Here is a 16,368-nt window from a genome sequence, read left to right as displayed (position 1 = left end):
TTTTAGAGAGAGAGAGAGGGAGAGAGAGAGCTAGGTAGCTAAAGCTGGTGACTTTGGTGAGACAAGGTGGATCCGTATTCTCCCAGGTACCTGCTGACTCAACACAATTGAAACGGACTGTCCAGATTTACTTACTCTCAGTCTCAGCCTCTCAGGCAGTGCATGCTTAGTGCTGCTTACTCAGGATGGTGCAGGAGGGCAGTATTATTTGTGCTTTGAGATTCGTGTCAAGTTAAAAAGAGTGATTTAATTAATTTGGGCCGTCCAATTACAATTGTACTATTGAGACAAGGTAGGTAGGTAGGGTATAGCACTATATATAGCCGTATAGCCGTATAACTAGGGTTCCGACAAAGCATGACTTGAAAGCATGAGGTAATTAAGTGCCGCTATAATTTGACTCTCTCTCTGCTTTTACTCAAATCCTGATTCCTCATCGACCATTCTCTCCGACCTCTTTCTACTTTTCTACTTTTCTACTTTTCTAGGCCATGGCCATTGGCCATTGGCCATTCATTGTTTTTGCTGGGCTAAAAATAAAATCAAGATAAGTCAACCGACAGTACAGCGTGATCTACCGCATAAATCAAATCATGCATCATCAAGTGGGGAGATGGCGAGATGCAGATGCTATGCTTGTAAGCAACAACGTTACGAGACACAATGAAATTAAATATAATAATTACTAATCTGGGTGACAAGACAAGAGTTGCATAATTTAATTTATACTTTTATAGATAATAAAGTGCTGGAGATGTCCAATTCTATCACGACCAGAGATCGAGGGTAGGGTATTAGCAAAGATAGAATAGAATAGAATAGAATAGAATATAAAATATAATAGAAGAGAGCCAGAGAGGGAATTGAAATGATTACAGTGGCAAGCAGCTTTGGGTGTTTATTCTCTCTTCTTTTCATTGCTTTTTCTCGCGTCCATTGGATTTGGGGTTTGACATGAATTGAATTACAACTTACAAGGAATGCGTGCTAGTTGGTGCTCAAGTGTGCCTCTAAATCTAATAATTATATTATATTATATTATATGGGGTTATTTTTTATTCTTCATTCCTGGTCCCATCCCAATATCCCATCTTAGTATCTTACCATTACCAAATACCAATTGCTTGTTTTGTAAGGCAGATAGATACCTCCACGCATCCGGCGCTGTGGTGAATTGGTGATGTCGATGAGCATATATATATATATATATATGCCTAGATTGATAGATAGCTATATCGTGATTGCCACAATTAATGAATTTGGCGATGTTCCCTAGAAACTCTCCATTCCGGTTATTATGGCACACTGCTGTCTCAGTCTGTACTAAAGCGGCCATTGCTTCACAAGTTACTTTATAAGATGATTAGAAAAGAAAAAGAAGCAGCTGGTTTTCAGATTTTACGCGCGGCTTTGAAAAAGATTGGTAGAGCTAGCTATTAATATTAATATTAATATTAATATTAATATTAATTATATATCTTCCAATACTTTTTTTCTTATGTCAAAGTTAATTTTGAACTAACACTCATCTGTAATTAAATATATATTATTAATTTGTTCAATTAAAGAGTTGGGGATTCTAATTAATTCTATGGATTTGAAAATACAATAAATACAATATTTAAATGAGAAGCTAGCTAGCTAGGTAGTAGGTACTAGCTAGTGAGGGAATTAATTAAAGTCTTTTCTCAGTGCAATGCAATGCAATGCAATGATGCTTTCCACAAGTGAAGCCCAGCCCCACACTCACTCTCTTTTGTTTGTATTTATCTTTTCTCTTTACAAACACAAATTAATTAAGATGTTGTCAAATACTAATAGTAAAGTCACCCAGCACCAAAAATTTTAAATTTTAAATTTTAAATTTAAAATTATGAATAATCCACATCCTCTGCATTCTGTTAATATTAATGCTGATTTAAATTGAATGGTCCAGATCTTAATTAAAATTTTGAGTTAACGCGCGCAGAGGATACGAATTCATAAATTATGCCAGTAGGAAAACAAAATTCTAACCACAATTTATGAATTCTTCTACAAACCTGATTTAATTTCTTCCGTAATTCCACAAGAATTGGGGTATACAAGCAGGAAGCAACCTTCTTAATCCGATCAACTCGCTTCCGACATATATTTATTAAATGCTAATTGATCAAATGCATGTACGGATTGAGTTTTAATGATTCCGCTACATAAATATTGGCTATAAATTGTAAATTGTTTATAATTAAATATAAATGTGGATGTTCAATTATTTTATAACTAGATCTCAATATTAATCATCCTATCTCTCACTACTATTATATTGAATTTTATTTTCCCACTGCTATTGGAATTAATATTACATAGTTTTTCGTTTACAATTTGTAGCATATAAATAATGACTTTGTAATTTTGCATTATACACATGAAAAATATATAAATAAAGAGATTGTCATTTTTTATGTGTTATTTCTATCTTGTTTATTATTCTTTATTTTATTGTATAACATAAACATTATACAGTTAAAATTCATTAATTCCATCGCATTATTTCTCATCATTTTTAAAGTAGCTCTGAATTATATTTCAAATCAACACAATTTCAAAAAGGAATTATGCTTATGCATATATGTTGAATTTGTGTATCTTTTATTATGCTTGAATTTGTGTTTTTTGTTGTTGTTATATTTATAGTATTGTTTAATGAATGATGCGCTTAATAATAGCTTAAATATGTTGTTTTTCTAGCAATAATTTTTTCCGTCTATTTGACTAATTTGCAAAATATACAATTATTGAATTTTACGATTTCTTCTATTTTAGAATTATGTAAGTTCAAGCCGAATTGGAATTGCAATGTAGAATGCTTGAACTGATTAATTTTAAAGATATTTATCAAGAATTTAATTTGTAATATTTTAAACTTGGTAAAGTGTTTTTGATGTTGTTTCAACGGGATAGAAATGTTGGTAATATTTGTAAAACGTTATAACGATTATACCTTAAGAAAACGCTGTGAAACAACTCGATCAAAGTCAAAGAAATCAAAAAAGTTATAGCTGTAACGTTTTAAAAAGTTATAACGTTTGTGAAAAAAGCTGTAATGTTTTAAAACGTTGGTAACGTTTTAATTAATTTTCAAACTTCAGAAATTTCTGATTTTGATCAAGTTTTTACAGTGCAAAATGTTACATAACGTTTTACAATTGTTGGTAATGTTTTACTGAGCTCATAGAAAATTGAAAACCCTAAATCGTATTTTGAACTAAAACGTTGTAACGTTTTAAGTCAAATTGCTTTTTCTGGAGCTGTCTATATAAATAGAGCTGTGGGGTCTCTTCCCCACTTGAACTTAATTAGCCGCCCTAAATTTCAAAAAGCCAGATCTCTGTGAGCTTGAGTTCCTCCATTATTGTGAGAGCTTAAAACTTCAATATTCCTTAAACAACCTCAAATCCACCACTTCACTAATCTTGAGTTAGATTAGGTTAGAGTGAGCTTTTGAGTGTTTCTCTTGCGAACATTGATTTAGAGACTTCGTTCTTTTCTTGAGTTGTCTGTGTGACTTTCCTTGGTTGTAAGGGCTCGCCGGCTCTCATCGCTAGTTGGTCGTGTGACTTTCCTTGGTTGTAAGGGCTTATCGGTTCATAAGTTGTAAACCTTTCTTGTTGGGTATAGAAAGGCGCACCTATAAGAGGTTGCGACACCCCGGAGACGTAGGTTTTTGTTTTGTCGAACTCCGTTATCATCCCGCGTGTCAAATTTCTCTAAACTCATATATTTATTTACTTTTAATCGTATTTATTTTCAGTTTTTAGAGCAATTAGCGGTGCATTTAAGAATAACATATGTTATGTCAAGAATGGTATTGCATCAATATTGTCCTTTTTAATTTCTTATTCATAATATCATTTAAGTTACTTTTTAAATTTTTGTGTTATTTTTATTTTTTAAGTATCAACATTAATTAGTTATTCTAAATATATTATAAAAATTATTGATGAAATTTGTCAAATCAAACACATTAATAAAAAAAACTCTAGCCGTCTCTACCCGCCTCTCCCCACCCACTATCTCCCTTCGCCTCCAATAAATTGCCCTCGTTCAAAGAAAGGAAGATCTCGCGAAGAGGAGACCACCCTTCTCCCTGCCTTCTCTGTCCCCTCCTCTCCGTTCTCTTCTACCACCCTTGTTCATCTTTCCTTCTCGCTAAGAAACTCCAGCAATCAGCAAATCCGATCTTCTTTCCACCTACCCACATCCTCCATTACTGTCAGAGAAGGGAGATTTGGTAACAATAGCCCTAGTCGTCATCTCTCTCGTTTACCAGCACCTTCTTGTCCTTCTCCACCATCATCAAAAGAACTAGAAAGAGCTGACGACAATAGCCCTAGTCGCCGACCCTTTCATCTCCTAACGCCTCCATCCCGTCTTCCTTTCATCCTCTATTAAGGAGATGCCTCATTTCCTATGGTCACTGACCAGTCAATGTTAAAGGTCGTCGGTGTCTACCACTAAAAGAGATGGTTTGTTTAGTTTGTTGTTTTACATGGTTATGTTATTAGATGTTGAGTTATTAGATGTGGATGTTTTTAGATATTGATGTAGGTTGATGTGGATAATGTTCTGGATGTAGATCGATCGATGAATGTAATTTTGTGTTTTAATTCATGAAAATTATATTTGACATGCACGATTAAGATTTAAAAAAAAAATTCGTCAAATCCATAAAGCTCTAGCGCCTAAAAAATGTATATATTCAACAGATTTTAAAATATAATGATTTTTTGCAGATTGAAAATATCATAACTTAGATTACTACAATCATATTAATATTAATAAAATGTAGAAAAAAATGGACCAATACAATAATTAGAAGAATACAAAGTTGTGTGTAAGAGATTATAAATTTGAAACTCAATGGTCGCATTTGAAAGAAACAGTTAGCTAGCTAGTGTGTGTGTGTATATATATATATATATATATATATATATATATATATATTAATTTGTGTTGGCAAACGAGCGTTTATTAATTATTGTAACATTTGTCGTAAAACATATATATATATCTCATGCATGCTGATTGCTGAGGTGTGTAGCTAGTGCATGTGCGTGCAAGCATGTTATTAATGATGGTGTCTGAAGTCTGAATTAAATCTCGCTCGCTAGCTGTTTACGTGCTCGTAACGTCGGGAACAAATTAATTAATTAGATCTTAATTTACACACGTACTTATTGTACGATATATATATATATATATATATATATATATATATATATATATATATATATGAGTACGGCTAACGCGCTTTCTCTAGCATATGGGCCGAAATGCTTCCGGTGGAAATTTGAAATTTCAAAATCCAAAAAGTCGATTTGAACCGTTCATCTTCTTCTCCATATTAATATCTGCTTGGAGACCAAATTTTACATTTTTCTGAATTTTTTTACTATTTATTAAGCCATTTTGAAAATCGCTGATCCAACGGTAGCTTCTGATTTTTACTGTTTGGTAAGCCACCGTTGGATCAGCGATTTTCAAAATGGCTTAATAAATAGTAAAAAATTGCAGAAAAATGTAAAATTTGGTCTCCAAGCACATATTAATATGGAGAAGGAGATGAACAGTTCAGATCGACTTTTTGGATTTTGAAATTTCAAATTTCCACCGGAAACATTTCGGCCCATATGCTAGAGGAAGCGCGTTAGCCGTACTCTATATATATATATATATATAACAGCTCGATCGATTTTATTAATTAATGAGACGCTGGCAGCTAGCTAGCTATCTAGCTGTCTGCATTTAATTAATAGCAATTAATTCGTAGTTAAGTTAAAGGGCCAAAGGATCGATATAACAGATGAAAAAAAAAGTTGATTGTTACTAATTTCAATTCGTATTTTTAACTAATGAAAATTGTACTAAGTCCCCGCAATAAATTAAACTTTACATTTGCTGCACGTCTGATAATTAAAATAATGACAGCGATGCGATGCGTCCTTATTAATTCTATGAGCCATGCCCGTACGTGTGATCAGAATCGAATGACAGATACAGATAATGATAATACAACTTCCTGTTGTAGCTAATTTGTAAAACAAAATATATATAATTGAAAACAGTTAATTCTATTCGAACACAGTTTGCATAAATAATTAAAAATCAACTAACTTTTGTTTTAAAAACAAAGGAACATATAGAAGATGAAGAAAATTATTTGTTACAAATGTTGAAAAAAAGAGTCTTCGGGTTTTTTTTTTTTTTTTAATATCTCCATTCTTATATTATGCACATAGATGTCCTGATCTGCCAACGGCTATGATTAAAAGATTAATTCTTGGATTGAATATCAGCCCTTTAATCAAATTATTTGTCTTCTTTTGATTAAATGCATCTTTTTTACGTGTACAAATCTAAATTTAGTTATAGATGTACTCGACACACATATTACCACAAATAATGTCAAAAATTAAGCAAATGAAAATAGCATTAAATTTTTGTTACCATATCTTTCTCCAGCTTTAATTGGCACATAAAGAGATTATTTTCCGATTTTTGCAGATAGCATATCTCATTTTCGAATTGTCTACTTCTTATTCATTTTTGGAAGAAAACAAAAAAAAGACAAATTATTGATTTATTCTCTAGCAACTTTTCACATTTAATTTAATTGAATTATAATGCAAAGATTGAGGAGGATATTTTTCTATTTTGGTTAATTCCAGCCAAGCCTGAGGATATAAGGATATATCGGAATGAGGACGATTTTTTTATTTATATTCAAAAAAATATATAAATTTAAAAAACTAATCAAACCACTTGTTTTTTTCGAAAACTACCCAAACCGGAAATTTTTTTTCCGGAAATTGGATCCTAAATCCGGAATAATTTTTTCCGGATTTAAGATTTCTTTTTTTTTCCTAAATCCGGAATAATTTTTTTCCAGATTTAGGATTTTTTTTTCCGAAAATTTTTTTTTTAGGAATTTTTTTTTTCAGATTTTTTTTTTCATTTTTCAGTTTTTATTTATAATTTATTTATTTTTTGTATTGAAGTATTACAAATATTTAATATATTTTTTAAAAATAGATGGAATACTATATAATTTGATTTATTCGAAAGACTGCTACAATAATCCGGATCAACATTTTTCATGCCGGATTTTTTATGGCCGTAAGAAAAATTAATATAATATAATATATGTATATGTATAGGTATATATAATATAATATATGTATATGTATGTATGTATGTATATATATATATATATATATATGAGTTGGGCTGGGTGCTATGGATAGCATAGTGGCCTCTATGCTACGGCTCAATATTCGAGTTTTCAAAATCCAAACGGTCGATCCGAACCGTTTATCTTATTCTCCATATTAATATCTGCTTGGAGACCAAATTTTACATTTTTCTGAATTTTTTTACTATTTATTAAGTATTTTACAAAATTGTTGATCCAACGGTGGCTGCACAAAACAGTAAAACCGTTGGATTAGCGATTTTCAAAGTGGCTTAATAAATAGTAAAAAAATTCATAAAATTATAAAATTTGGTCTCCAAGCAGATATTAATATGGATAATAAGATGAACGGTTCGGATCGACCGTTTGAATTTTGAAAACTCGAATATTGAGCCGTAGCATAGAGGCCACTATGCTATCCATAGCACCCCAGCCTAACTCATATATATATATATGTATGTATGATGTATGTATGTATGTATAAATACAGAATCATATAAATTCCTATTAGGTCCCTCAATTTTTTCACTCTAATTGGGATTATCAAACTATATTGAATCATTAAATGATCTGAGATTTTTATTTAAATACAAAATCTACTTTTCATATTTTATTTGTTCATTTTTAGAAATATTGGACTACATCGAAGAGGATTTGCTGGTAATAATACTTCCAAGATTTATTTTCATGTTATATTTGATTTGTTTGTTGTAGATCTCAAACAATTTTGTCTTTGTGTTTCTTGGTGTAAATAGTAAAGAAAATTACATTCCTATGATATCATCAAATGAATAAATAAGAATGTCTTTTTCATTATTTGTGTTGAATGAAGAAATAAAACAACTAAGTTCCTATTCAACTTTAAATTTAGTATATATTTTTTATTTGTGTTGTAAATAATTATGTAAAAAGTTTGTGTATGCATTGACATGGAAAGAATGTTGTTGAATTAAAAAAGTCATGTTGTTTATTTTATTGTTATTTATTATTTGTCTCTCTGTTCAATTTTAATTTTAAATATTATAATATGTCCCGTTGCAACGCACGGGCACGATACTATATATATATATAGCGAGTCTATGGTACTATGCATATTACGATTTGTTATCGTGCTACAGCTCTATATTCGAGTTTTCAAATCCTAACGGTCGATCCGAACTGTTCATCTTGTTCTCCATATTAATATGTGTTTGGAGACCAAATTTTACATTTTTTGAAATGTTTTTACTATTTTTTTAGATTTATTGAAAATCACTGTTTTTGGATGGTCCAGAATTTTCAGATCAAGTGATTTTCTAAATATTTAAAAAAATAGTAATTTTTTTTCAAAAAATGTAAAATTTGGTCTCCAAACACATATTAATATGGAGAACAAGATGAACGGTTCGGATCGACCGTTAGGATTTGAAAACTCGAATATAGAGCTGTAGCACAGTAACAACCCGTGATATGCATAGTACCATAGACTCACTCTATATATATATATATTTGGCAGTGGCGTAACTTGTGAATTTTACCTTTAATGATTGTTAAACTAGTGGTCCTTTGATTTTGACTAATTTATAGGAATACATGCAAGTCTCGTATTAATTAACTATTAAATTTAATTTGTCCAGGTTTCAAACTAGCTAGAGGCGCATCACCTTAATTTGTTTTGAAGCTGTCCATTTGAGCTGAAACTTTGGTCGTACTACTACTGTGTCAAAAGTTACAAAAAATTAATGAAAAATACAACACTTATTGTAAAGATATCACAATGATCTCAAAATCATGTTTTCTTTTTATGCTTTTTTAAAATCAAGAAAAAATCGCTTATGAATGTATAAATAAATAAGAATTAGATCGGAAAAAAAATATCCAGAAAATTAAGATGCCCAAAACAAGATTAAATTTTCAAATAAAATGATGATATGGAATTTTGAACTTGAAAATTAATATTTAATAAAGTTTCAAGTTTTAATTAATTTTTAAATATACAAACCGGAAAGTGCTTGGCCGGGTCCATTAACGCAAATAATAAATGTTAAATAGGGCATGGGCTTTTCTCGCAACCAACAAAATGGGCTCTAAAATCGGCCCAATTTATCTCTTGTTTATCCAAAATCTTTGTTTTGTTTATGTCAAACACAAAAGAATAGCACTGCCACTGGATACTGATCCTCTATTTAACTTTGCTGTAGACTTGACAATCTGATCAAATCTCTGGTACTTCTTTAGCTCCTAGGCTCCCACCTTAAATTATTATCTCTGTTAAAAGTGCTAATTGGATATGAAATAAATATGACTGCCATTAACACCACAATTTGTCATCAAACGAGGCACTGAAAGTTGTAATATATATTATTATTCTTTACAACTACAAAAACTATCACGGCAAGCAACATAGACTATATCAAATAAAATTGCCTATCTACCAGTTAAACGAGACCAACCTGAACTTGAAAACCCAGAACCCGAATTGATAGAAATTAAGCGTGAATTCTCCCCCTCCTCTATATTATGATCAAACATATCGACTACTTTCAAGAAAGGAGGGTCGTTTATCACGATCTCTGTATCAGGTGACCGTCTTCTGATCAATTCGACCACTTTTGACATGATCGGTCTATCAGCCGGACTAGACTGGGTGCACTGTACTCCTATTTGCAGAACAGAAAATATCTCCTCTTTAAGGGAATCCTGATAAATTCCTTTATCAGCTATTTTTTCTATAGTTTTGGACCTGTAATGGTTCCATACCTGAAAAATAAAAAAACAAGCAAGCAAATAATTAAAACAGAACAAATGGGACAATGGTTTGGTATTGTGTGATATAACAGTGAACTAGAAACGGGGTTGAAAAATGCCTGGGATAATAATAAGTGACCAGCATGTGACCCGACTGACCCACTACATCTTTTACCAGTGATGATCTCAAGTACAAGCACACCGAAGCTGTAAACATCAGCCTTCTCGGTCAGGTGCCCATGAACCAGGTATTCTGGTGCCATATATCCCCTGAATAAACCAAGATGTCAGACCAAAGGGATATTCTTTGCATATGTTATTACATATTCCTTCAAAATTGATAAAATGTTAAATTTTCAGCATAGCCAGAAGAGAGAGGATGAAGAGAGAGAGAGAGAGAGAGAGAGAGAGAGAGAGAGAGAGAGAGAGAGAGAGAATCTTACAATGTGCCTGCAACTCCAGTGGTGATGTGAGTTTGATCTTCTGAAAATGCCCTTGCCAGGCCAAAATCTGTTATCTTAGCCTTGAATTTATCATCCAATAAAATATTGCTAGCCTTTATGTCACGGTGAATGATTCGTGCCTCCGACTCCTCGTGGAGGTATGATAGACCTTCAGCCACACCTTGTATTATATTTAGTCTTTGGCTCCAGTCCAGATAATTTTCTTTACTTGAATCTGTAAAAGCAAACAACCCCAAATAACAAGTCAAACTTTTCTGCAAGTCCCTAACAAATGCTCAAAAGGTAATATGAAACAAATTCAAACTTTTGTTAGGGACTTGCAGATAATTTTCTTCTGCAAGTCAAACTTTGTTTCATATTGCATTCTGGGTTCCTAACACACAAACTTTTTTTCTCATCCAGAGGGTCAGAGGACTATGTAACCTAAGTACCAAAGAATAAAATTTTTGCTAATATGCCAATAAATTAAGATCAAGATTACAAAAGATCCCTGGGAGAAAAAGAGAGAGAAAGGCGTACTGAATAAGAAAAGGTCGAGGCTTCTATTCGGGTAGAATTCATAGACAAGCAAACTCTCGGGACCATCCAAACTACAACCCAATAATTTTACCAGATTTCTATGCCGCACTTGACTTATCAAATCTACCTCATTAAAAAATTGCTGGATCCACTGTCTCGTGTTAAGAAACAACCTTTTTACTGCCACTTCTTTTCCATCAGGAAGAATTGCCTACAAATTAAATTTAACTAATCTTTTTATAAATGTTTATGCCAACTAAATAACATGCTGTACTGTCAGGTTGGTATCAGCCATATAAGACGAAGATGGTAATGTAAATGTAAACCTTAAACTGGGCTCAGATTCCATACCAGTGGTGGTTTTAGGTAATTGGATTCCCTACCAGTGGGTTAATCGTCAGTACTAATAATAAGCACTGTATAAAACCGTACTGTTTAAGCATAATATTACCTTAAACACAGCTCCATAGCTTCCTTGACCAAGCTTGTTAGATAAATTGAAGTTGTCAGTAGCCTTTTTCAACTCCGCATATTTGAAATTAAGGCTGGATTGCAATATGCCAGGAGGAAGATCAGCACCGTATAATTCTGTCACAGTAATAATGAATAAGGTGTTACTATCAGATTTCGATAGTGCCCATGACCTATTAAATCAACAGCTGACAATTCTTGAATTTGCAACCGAAACCCTATATATATTCTGCGTAATTTGCAAACAACACCTAACCATCAAAATTCTCATTGCAGTGATAAAAGTTCCCCTATCTTCTTTCTATACTAAATCAAACAAATTCCAGAACTAACATAATGTATCTTTTACACCACACTCATCATGTTAGTGTGTTAGTCACAAAATATAAAAAAGAACAATAATGTTTAGTGCCAAATGCAATATATGACAAATACTTTGTGTTATTTGCATGTGTGAGAAAATAATTATTGGGTACTTACGCATTAAAGATTCTGCACTTGATTTGTGCCTGAATATTTTTTTCTTCCATAACAAAATACCAACTATTATGAAAATTGCTCCAAGACAAGGTCCCAGTATTATCCAAACAAGATTGTGGTTACCTGTGAATTAAGATTACAAAAATTGTGATTTAATACAAGTATATACGAATAAGATCATTATAATACAGGACAATTATTTATAATACCTGAAGAACTAGAACCAGTATCATTCAAATTCCAGAAAATCCTGTTTGAGTATTTAATATAACAACCAGCAAATAAAGCGTGGCCTTCGAGAGCAGGCACACACTCGAGCACTGAAGAAGTGGCAGCATCTAGACAGGTGCCACATGCCGATTGGTTCAGCACCTGCCAGCATTGCACCAATGCGTAAACAGATGTATTAGATCCTTTAGTGGATCCAACTGCAAACCCGTTTTTGCTTTTAGCAGCTAGAGTTACGTTGTTAACGGTTTTCTTGACTGTTTCATAAAAATTACGACCAGTCGAGTTGCCGGAAGTGGAGTTACACACATTTGTGTCATAGGAATCCAAGACATCGCCGAAAAAAGAGTAATTTCCATATCGTCCGTAACACCCGTCGAGGTATATTCGACCACCTGTGTTAGGATAGCATTTTGGCAAAAGAGACCTCACCTACAAAAGTTGAAGGCACATTTGAAATCTCAGGTTTCCTGCCATATAGCCTAAAAGCTGAATATAAACAAAAACCTCATTTCCTAAATTGATAGGAAGAAATTATTTTTTGCACAATACCCCTCTCAGCTTTACAATTGTTGCATTGCATATAACCTCCTTATAGTTTGAAAGACATATTTTAGGTAGAGATTAACGCACATATCCTAAATTGAAATAAAGTTGGTACCTGAGAGAAGCATAACTGACAGTCGACAGAGGTAAGATCCTCTAAGCACTGACCCAGCCCGAAAACAGCATTGGGGCCAGATCCTACACCAGCAGTACCATAGCCATTTGAGCTAACATTAGTATACAAGTTATCCATTGCTGGTACGAAGTAATCAGCCAAAATTGAACTGGATTGGGGATCCTGATTGTTACAAAATTGACCCACTAAAGTAGTGCGTGGGTCACCCATGACATTCTTATGAAGAAATAAATGTGTAAAAAATAGGATAATTGGCAATATAATTGCCATAGACGTCATTTTTTGTGGTATATTCTAATTTCTATTACAGAGACACCCCCAAAATTTTAAAATTGATTGAAAATTAATTGCACAGGTCAAATCATCGGAACATGCATGGTGCTTGAGAAATGAATCTGTAAAACGAGAAATTAAGAATTAGAAGAAGAAGAAAAAATGTTTAATCAATTGATGAGCAATAAGTTTAGATTTTGAGTGACGCTTTTAGACAGTGCAAAACAAACTCTAAAAAGAATGAAAAGATAGCATGCATACGGATACAGATACAGATACAGATACAGATACAGATACAGACAGAGCAACATGAATTGATGAAGAAAGCCTCTTATATATTATATTATGGCTCGAAAATGAAGAAAGAAGAGGAGTAGGAGAGAGAGAAAACCATACGAAAGATATCAATATGAACATGGCAGCCTGCTTATGTTGAAAAATGGAAGAATTAAAGAGAAGAGAAGAGAAGAGAAGAGAAGCAGGTCAGTTTGGGGTTTGACTGGCGTTGGGTTCCTAAGAATTCAATCACTACTTTTTTGACTTTTCACAGCCAACAGGTGTACTTCAGTTCCTAACTTTTAGATTCTCTGTGGCGAGTCCATATACCCCCAGTGGTAGCTGGCAAGTCCATTCCTCTCCATCGTTTGTTTTATGTAGACCTTAGTTGAATTGAATGATGCTAATTTTAATTATATGCCATGTCCATGTCCATTCAAAGTGGAAGGGGTCGGCGTCCGTCATCAACTTTGAATGAATGCATTCAAATTAGTAATCCTAAAAGTTATTCTTAATTACTCCAACACTCAAAATTTAATTCCGCTGCTGCTGCTGCAGTACCTGTACCTGTACCTGTACCTGTACCTGTACCACTCACACAAACAAATACAAAAAACTTACCTTTACATTTTGCTCCCAAAATTAATCTCTATATCGGAATTAGTTTCAAAATTACCTGTAGATGTGAATTAGATGTCTTGTTAACTTTTATTTCTCTGATGTTTAAATTAAGTGTTTGACGAGTACCTCTACACGATCTGGGTTATTCGATACTAAATTGGTTTTCCATAATTGCAGCCCAATTTTTTTCTCTTTTTCTGGAAGTTGCTTTTTTTTTTTTTTTTTAATGCAATTACAAATAGGAGAATGGTACCGACTGGTACTAGTGCTCATAACAACATTTAGTTGCTTTCCCAATGCCAGTGCAATGTCATTTAGTTGTTTTCCCATACATTTAGTATTAATAATCATATGAGAAGCAAGGATAATTTTTCCAATATAGAAAGTAATCAACTTAAGTTAATTCGAACCATTTAAAATTATGCAATAATCAACAAAGAAGAAACTGAGATTGAGATGGAGCTGGAGCGAAATTAAGGAGGTAAGCGAAAATGAAGCAATGCTAGAGCTGTCATGTGCTAAAAGAAAGAGTTGAGTACTGGGTTTTTTTGGAAGAAAAGAAAAAAAAAAATGAAAGGAAGTAGAAATAAAATGTTAAGATGCTGGAGAGGAAAAAGCAAGAGAGAGAAGGATTGGTACATGGAGCTATTTCATGCATCTAAAAAGATGTATCTTAAGTTATCACATAAGATGAGTTGGATTAACACGTCAGATTATGTTAATTTTTTGGATGGAAAAGTGACGAAGTGATCTAACTAGAATAAATATATAATTAAAGTTGAGTGACCAATTCGTAACAAATAGCAAAGTTTAGTGACCTCCGATAAAATTTACCCAATAAATTAGCTATAAATACCCATGTAATCGTTGTAATCAATATGAAAAATGAAATGAATTGATCCTTAAACTCTTTCTGCCCTCTATTATCTTCTTTGTGCACTCCATTGTATCCCTTTTATATCAAAATTGCTCTCCAAAAATTTAACAATTCATTAAAACATGACAGTCTGACAGATCGAGCATCAGAAAATGTGAACATCTCTATTTTAATAAATAAGAAAACAAAAATAAAAATGGAATGATTGAGAATATTGATGATGTGACATGCGAGAATTTAAATTTGTTTACAGAGGATAAAGTATTCACGGCTCCGAGTGTGAATTGTTTGCTTTGCGATAACCCTTTTGAAATAATGGCTGATGTGATGATGTCCATTCTTCTTGTCCTTGTCTGGATTGTGATTGAGGGTGGAGTTTCAAAGTCAATTATTGATAAGATAGCGCTTTTTTTTTTTAGTTCTTCTCATTTAATTTGCCAGCTCCATCAATTTGCATTAATTGTTCCTTGTTGAATTTGGTCTCATAAAGCATGAATTAATAGCATGATGCATATCTGTCTTGACATGTACACCATTCACTTTTATCATTTCGAGGAGTTGCGATAATAAATACTACACACTTCACATCCCTCTCAGGATATTTATTTGCCATATAGGCCCTTGATGCATGGACAAGAGAAGAAGACAATGTAAAAAAAAAATGGGAGATAAAACCCAACAATCCCTAATTCTTTTTGATAAAAAAAAAATTCAAACAATATGGATTCAGAAAATATAGGAAGGAAGGGATCTGCATGTGTACATTACTTAAGTTGAATGTCATTTTGACAGCCCATAAATGATAGATTTACAAGTCTCTGCATTTGCAATAAACCCCAATTTTGCCATCCTCTCTTGCAATTTCAAGGCCTCACCTATATCATTATCATCACTTTCCTCACAATATGCTCTCACCAAATAATTGTAACCCCGCCTATCATGCACTCCAAACCGTTCGACGAATTGCCTGAGGATTGATTCCGCCCTGCTCAAATTTCCCTCTCTACAATATCCATTAACCAACATACTGCATATATCACCATCTGGCTTTACCCCATGCTTCCCTATTTCTTCTTCCATTAAAACTTCTCCTTCTTTAGTTCTACCAAGCCTGCACAAGCAGCCAATGAGAGAGCAGCATGTGTCTCGATTTGGTGCAACACTTCCTGTCTCCATCTCTCCCTTCATTTCAAATGCCTCTTTGACATAATCACATTCACAGAAACAATTGATAATCATATTATACACTTTAATATTAAGCTGAAGACCATCATCTGCCATCCATTTCAACAAATCCTTGGTAGCATGAGGCCTCTTTTCTACACACAGCGCCTGGATCAAGCACGTGTAACTGCCAACAGAAATACGAATACCTTGCTTGCGTAACAATGCCACCAAGTTAAGGCAAGAAAGCAACTTCCCCAAATTAACATGTGATTCGACCACCAACTCGCATGTAAAGTCATCTAATACAAAACCACTTGCAACCATCTCTTGTAATAATAGCCTAGCTTCT

The 16,368-nt window shown here is 33.1% G+C and overlaps 1 protein-coding gene across 1 annotated transcript; it reads right to left on the bottom strand.

The window, feature by feature from the left end:
* Positions 1-9,306: 9,306 nt before the first annotated feature.
* LOC144572201 (cysteine-rich receptor-like protein kinase 2) lies at positions 9,307-13,192 on the bottom strand. Its single transcript, XM_078321663.1, has 9 exons — positions 12,785-13,192; positions 12,105-12,555; positions 11,896-12,018; positions 11,396-11,532; positions 10,945-11,155; positions 10,405-10,639; positions 10,081-10,231; positions 9,667-9,973; positions 9,307-9,466 (listed from the first exon to the last, which is right to left on the bottom strand). The coding sequence occupies exons 1-9, from the start codon at positions 13,082-13,084 to the stop codon at positions 9,429-9,431; spliced, it is 1,953 nt and encodes a 650-aa protein (XP_078177789.1). The 5' UTR covers positions 13,085-13,192; the 3' UTR covers positions 9,307-9,428.
* Positions 13,193-16,368: the final 3,176 nt, after the last annotated feature.

This window comes from Carex rostrata, chromosome 20, assembly GCF_964058835.1.
Source record: "Carex rostrata chromosome 20, lpCarRost1.2, whole genome shotgun sequence".
Taxonomy (NCBI): Eukaryota; Viridiplantae; Streptophyta; class Magnoliopsida; order Poales; family Cyperaceae; genus Carex; species Carex rostrata.
The sequence above is the reverse complement of the archived record's forward strand: the minus strand, read 5'-3'. Positions and strand labels throughout refer to the sequence as shown.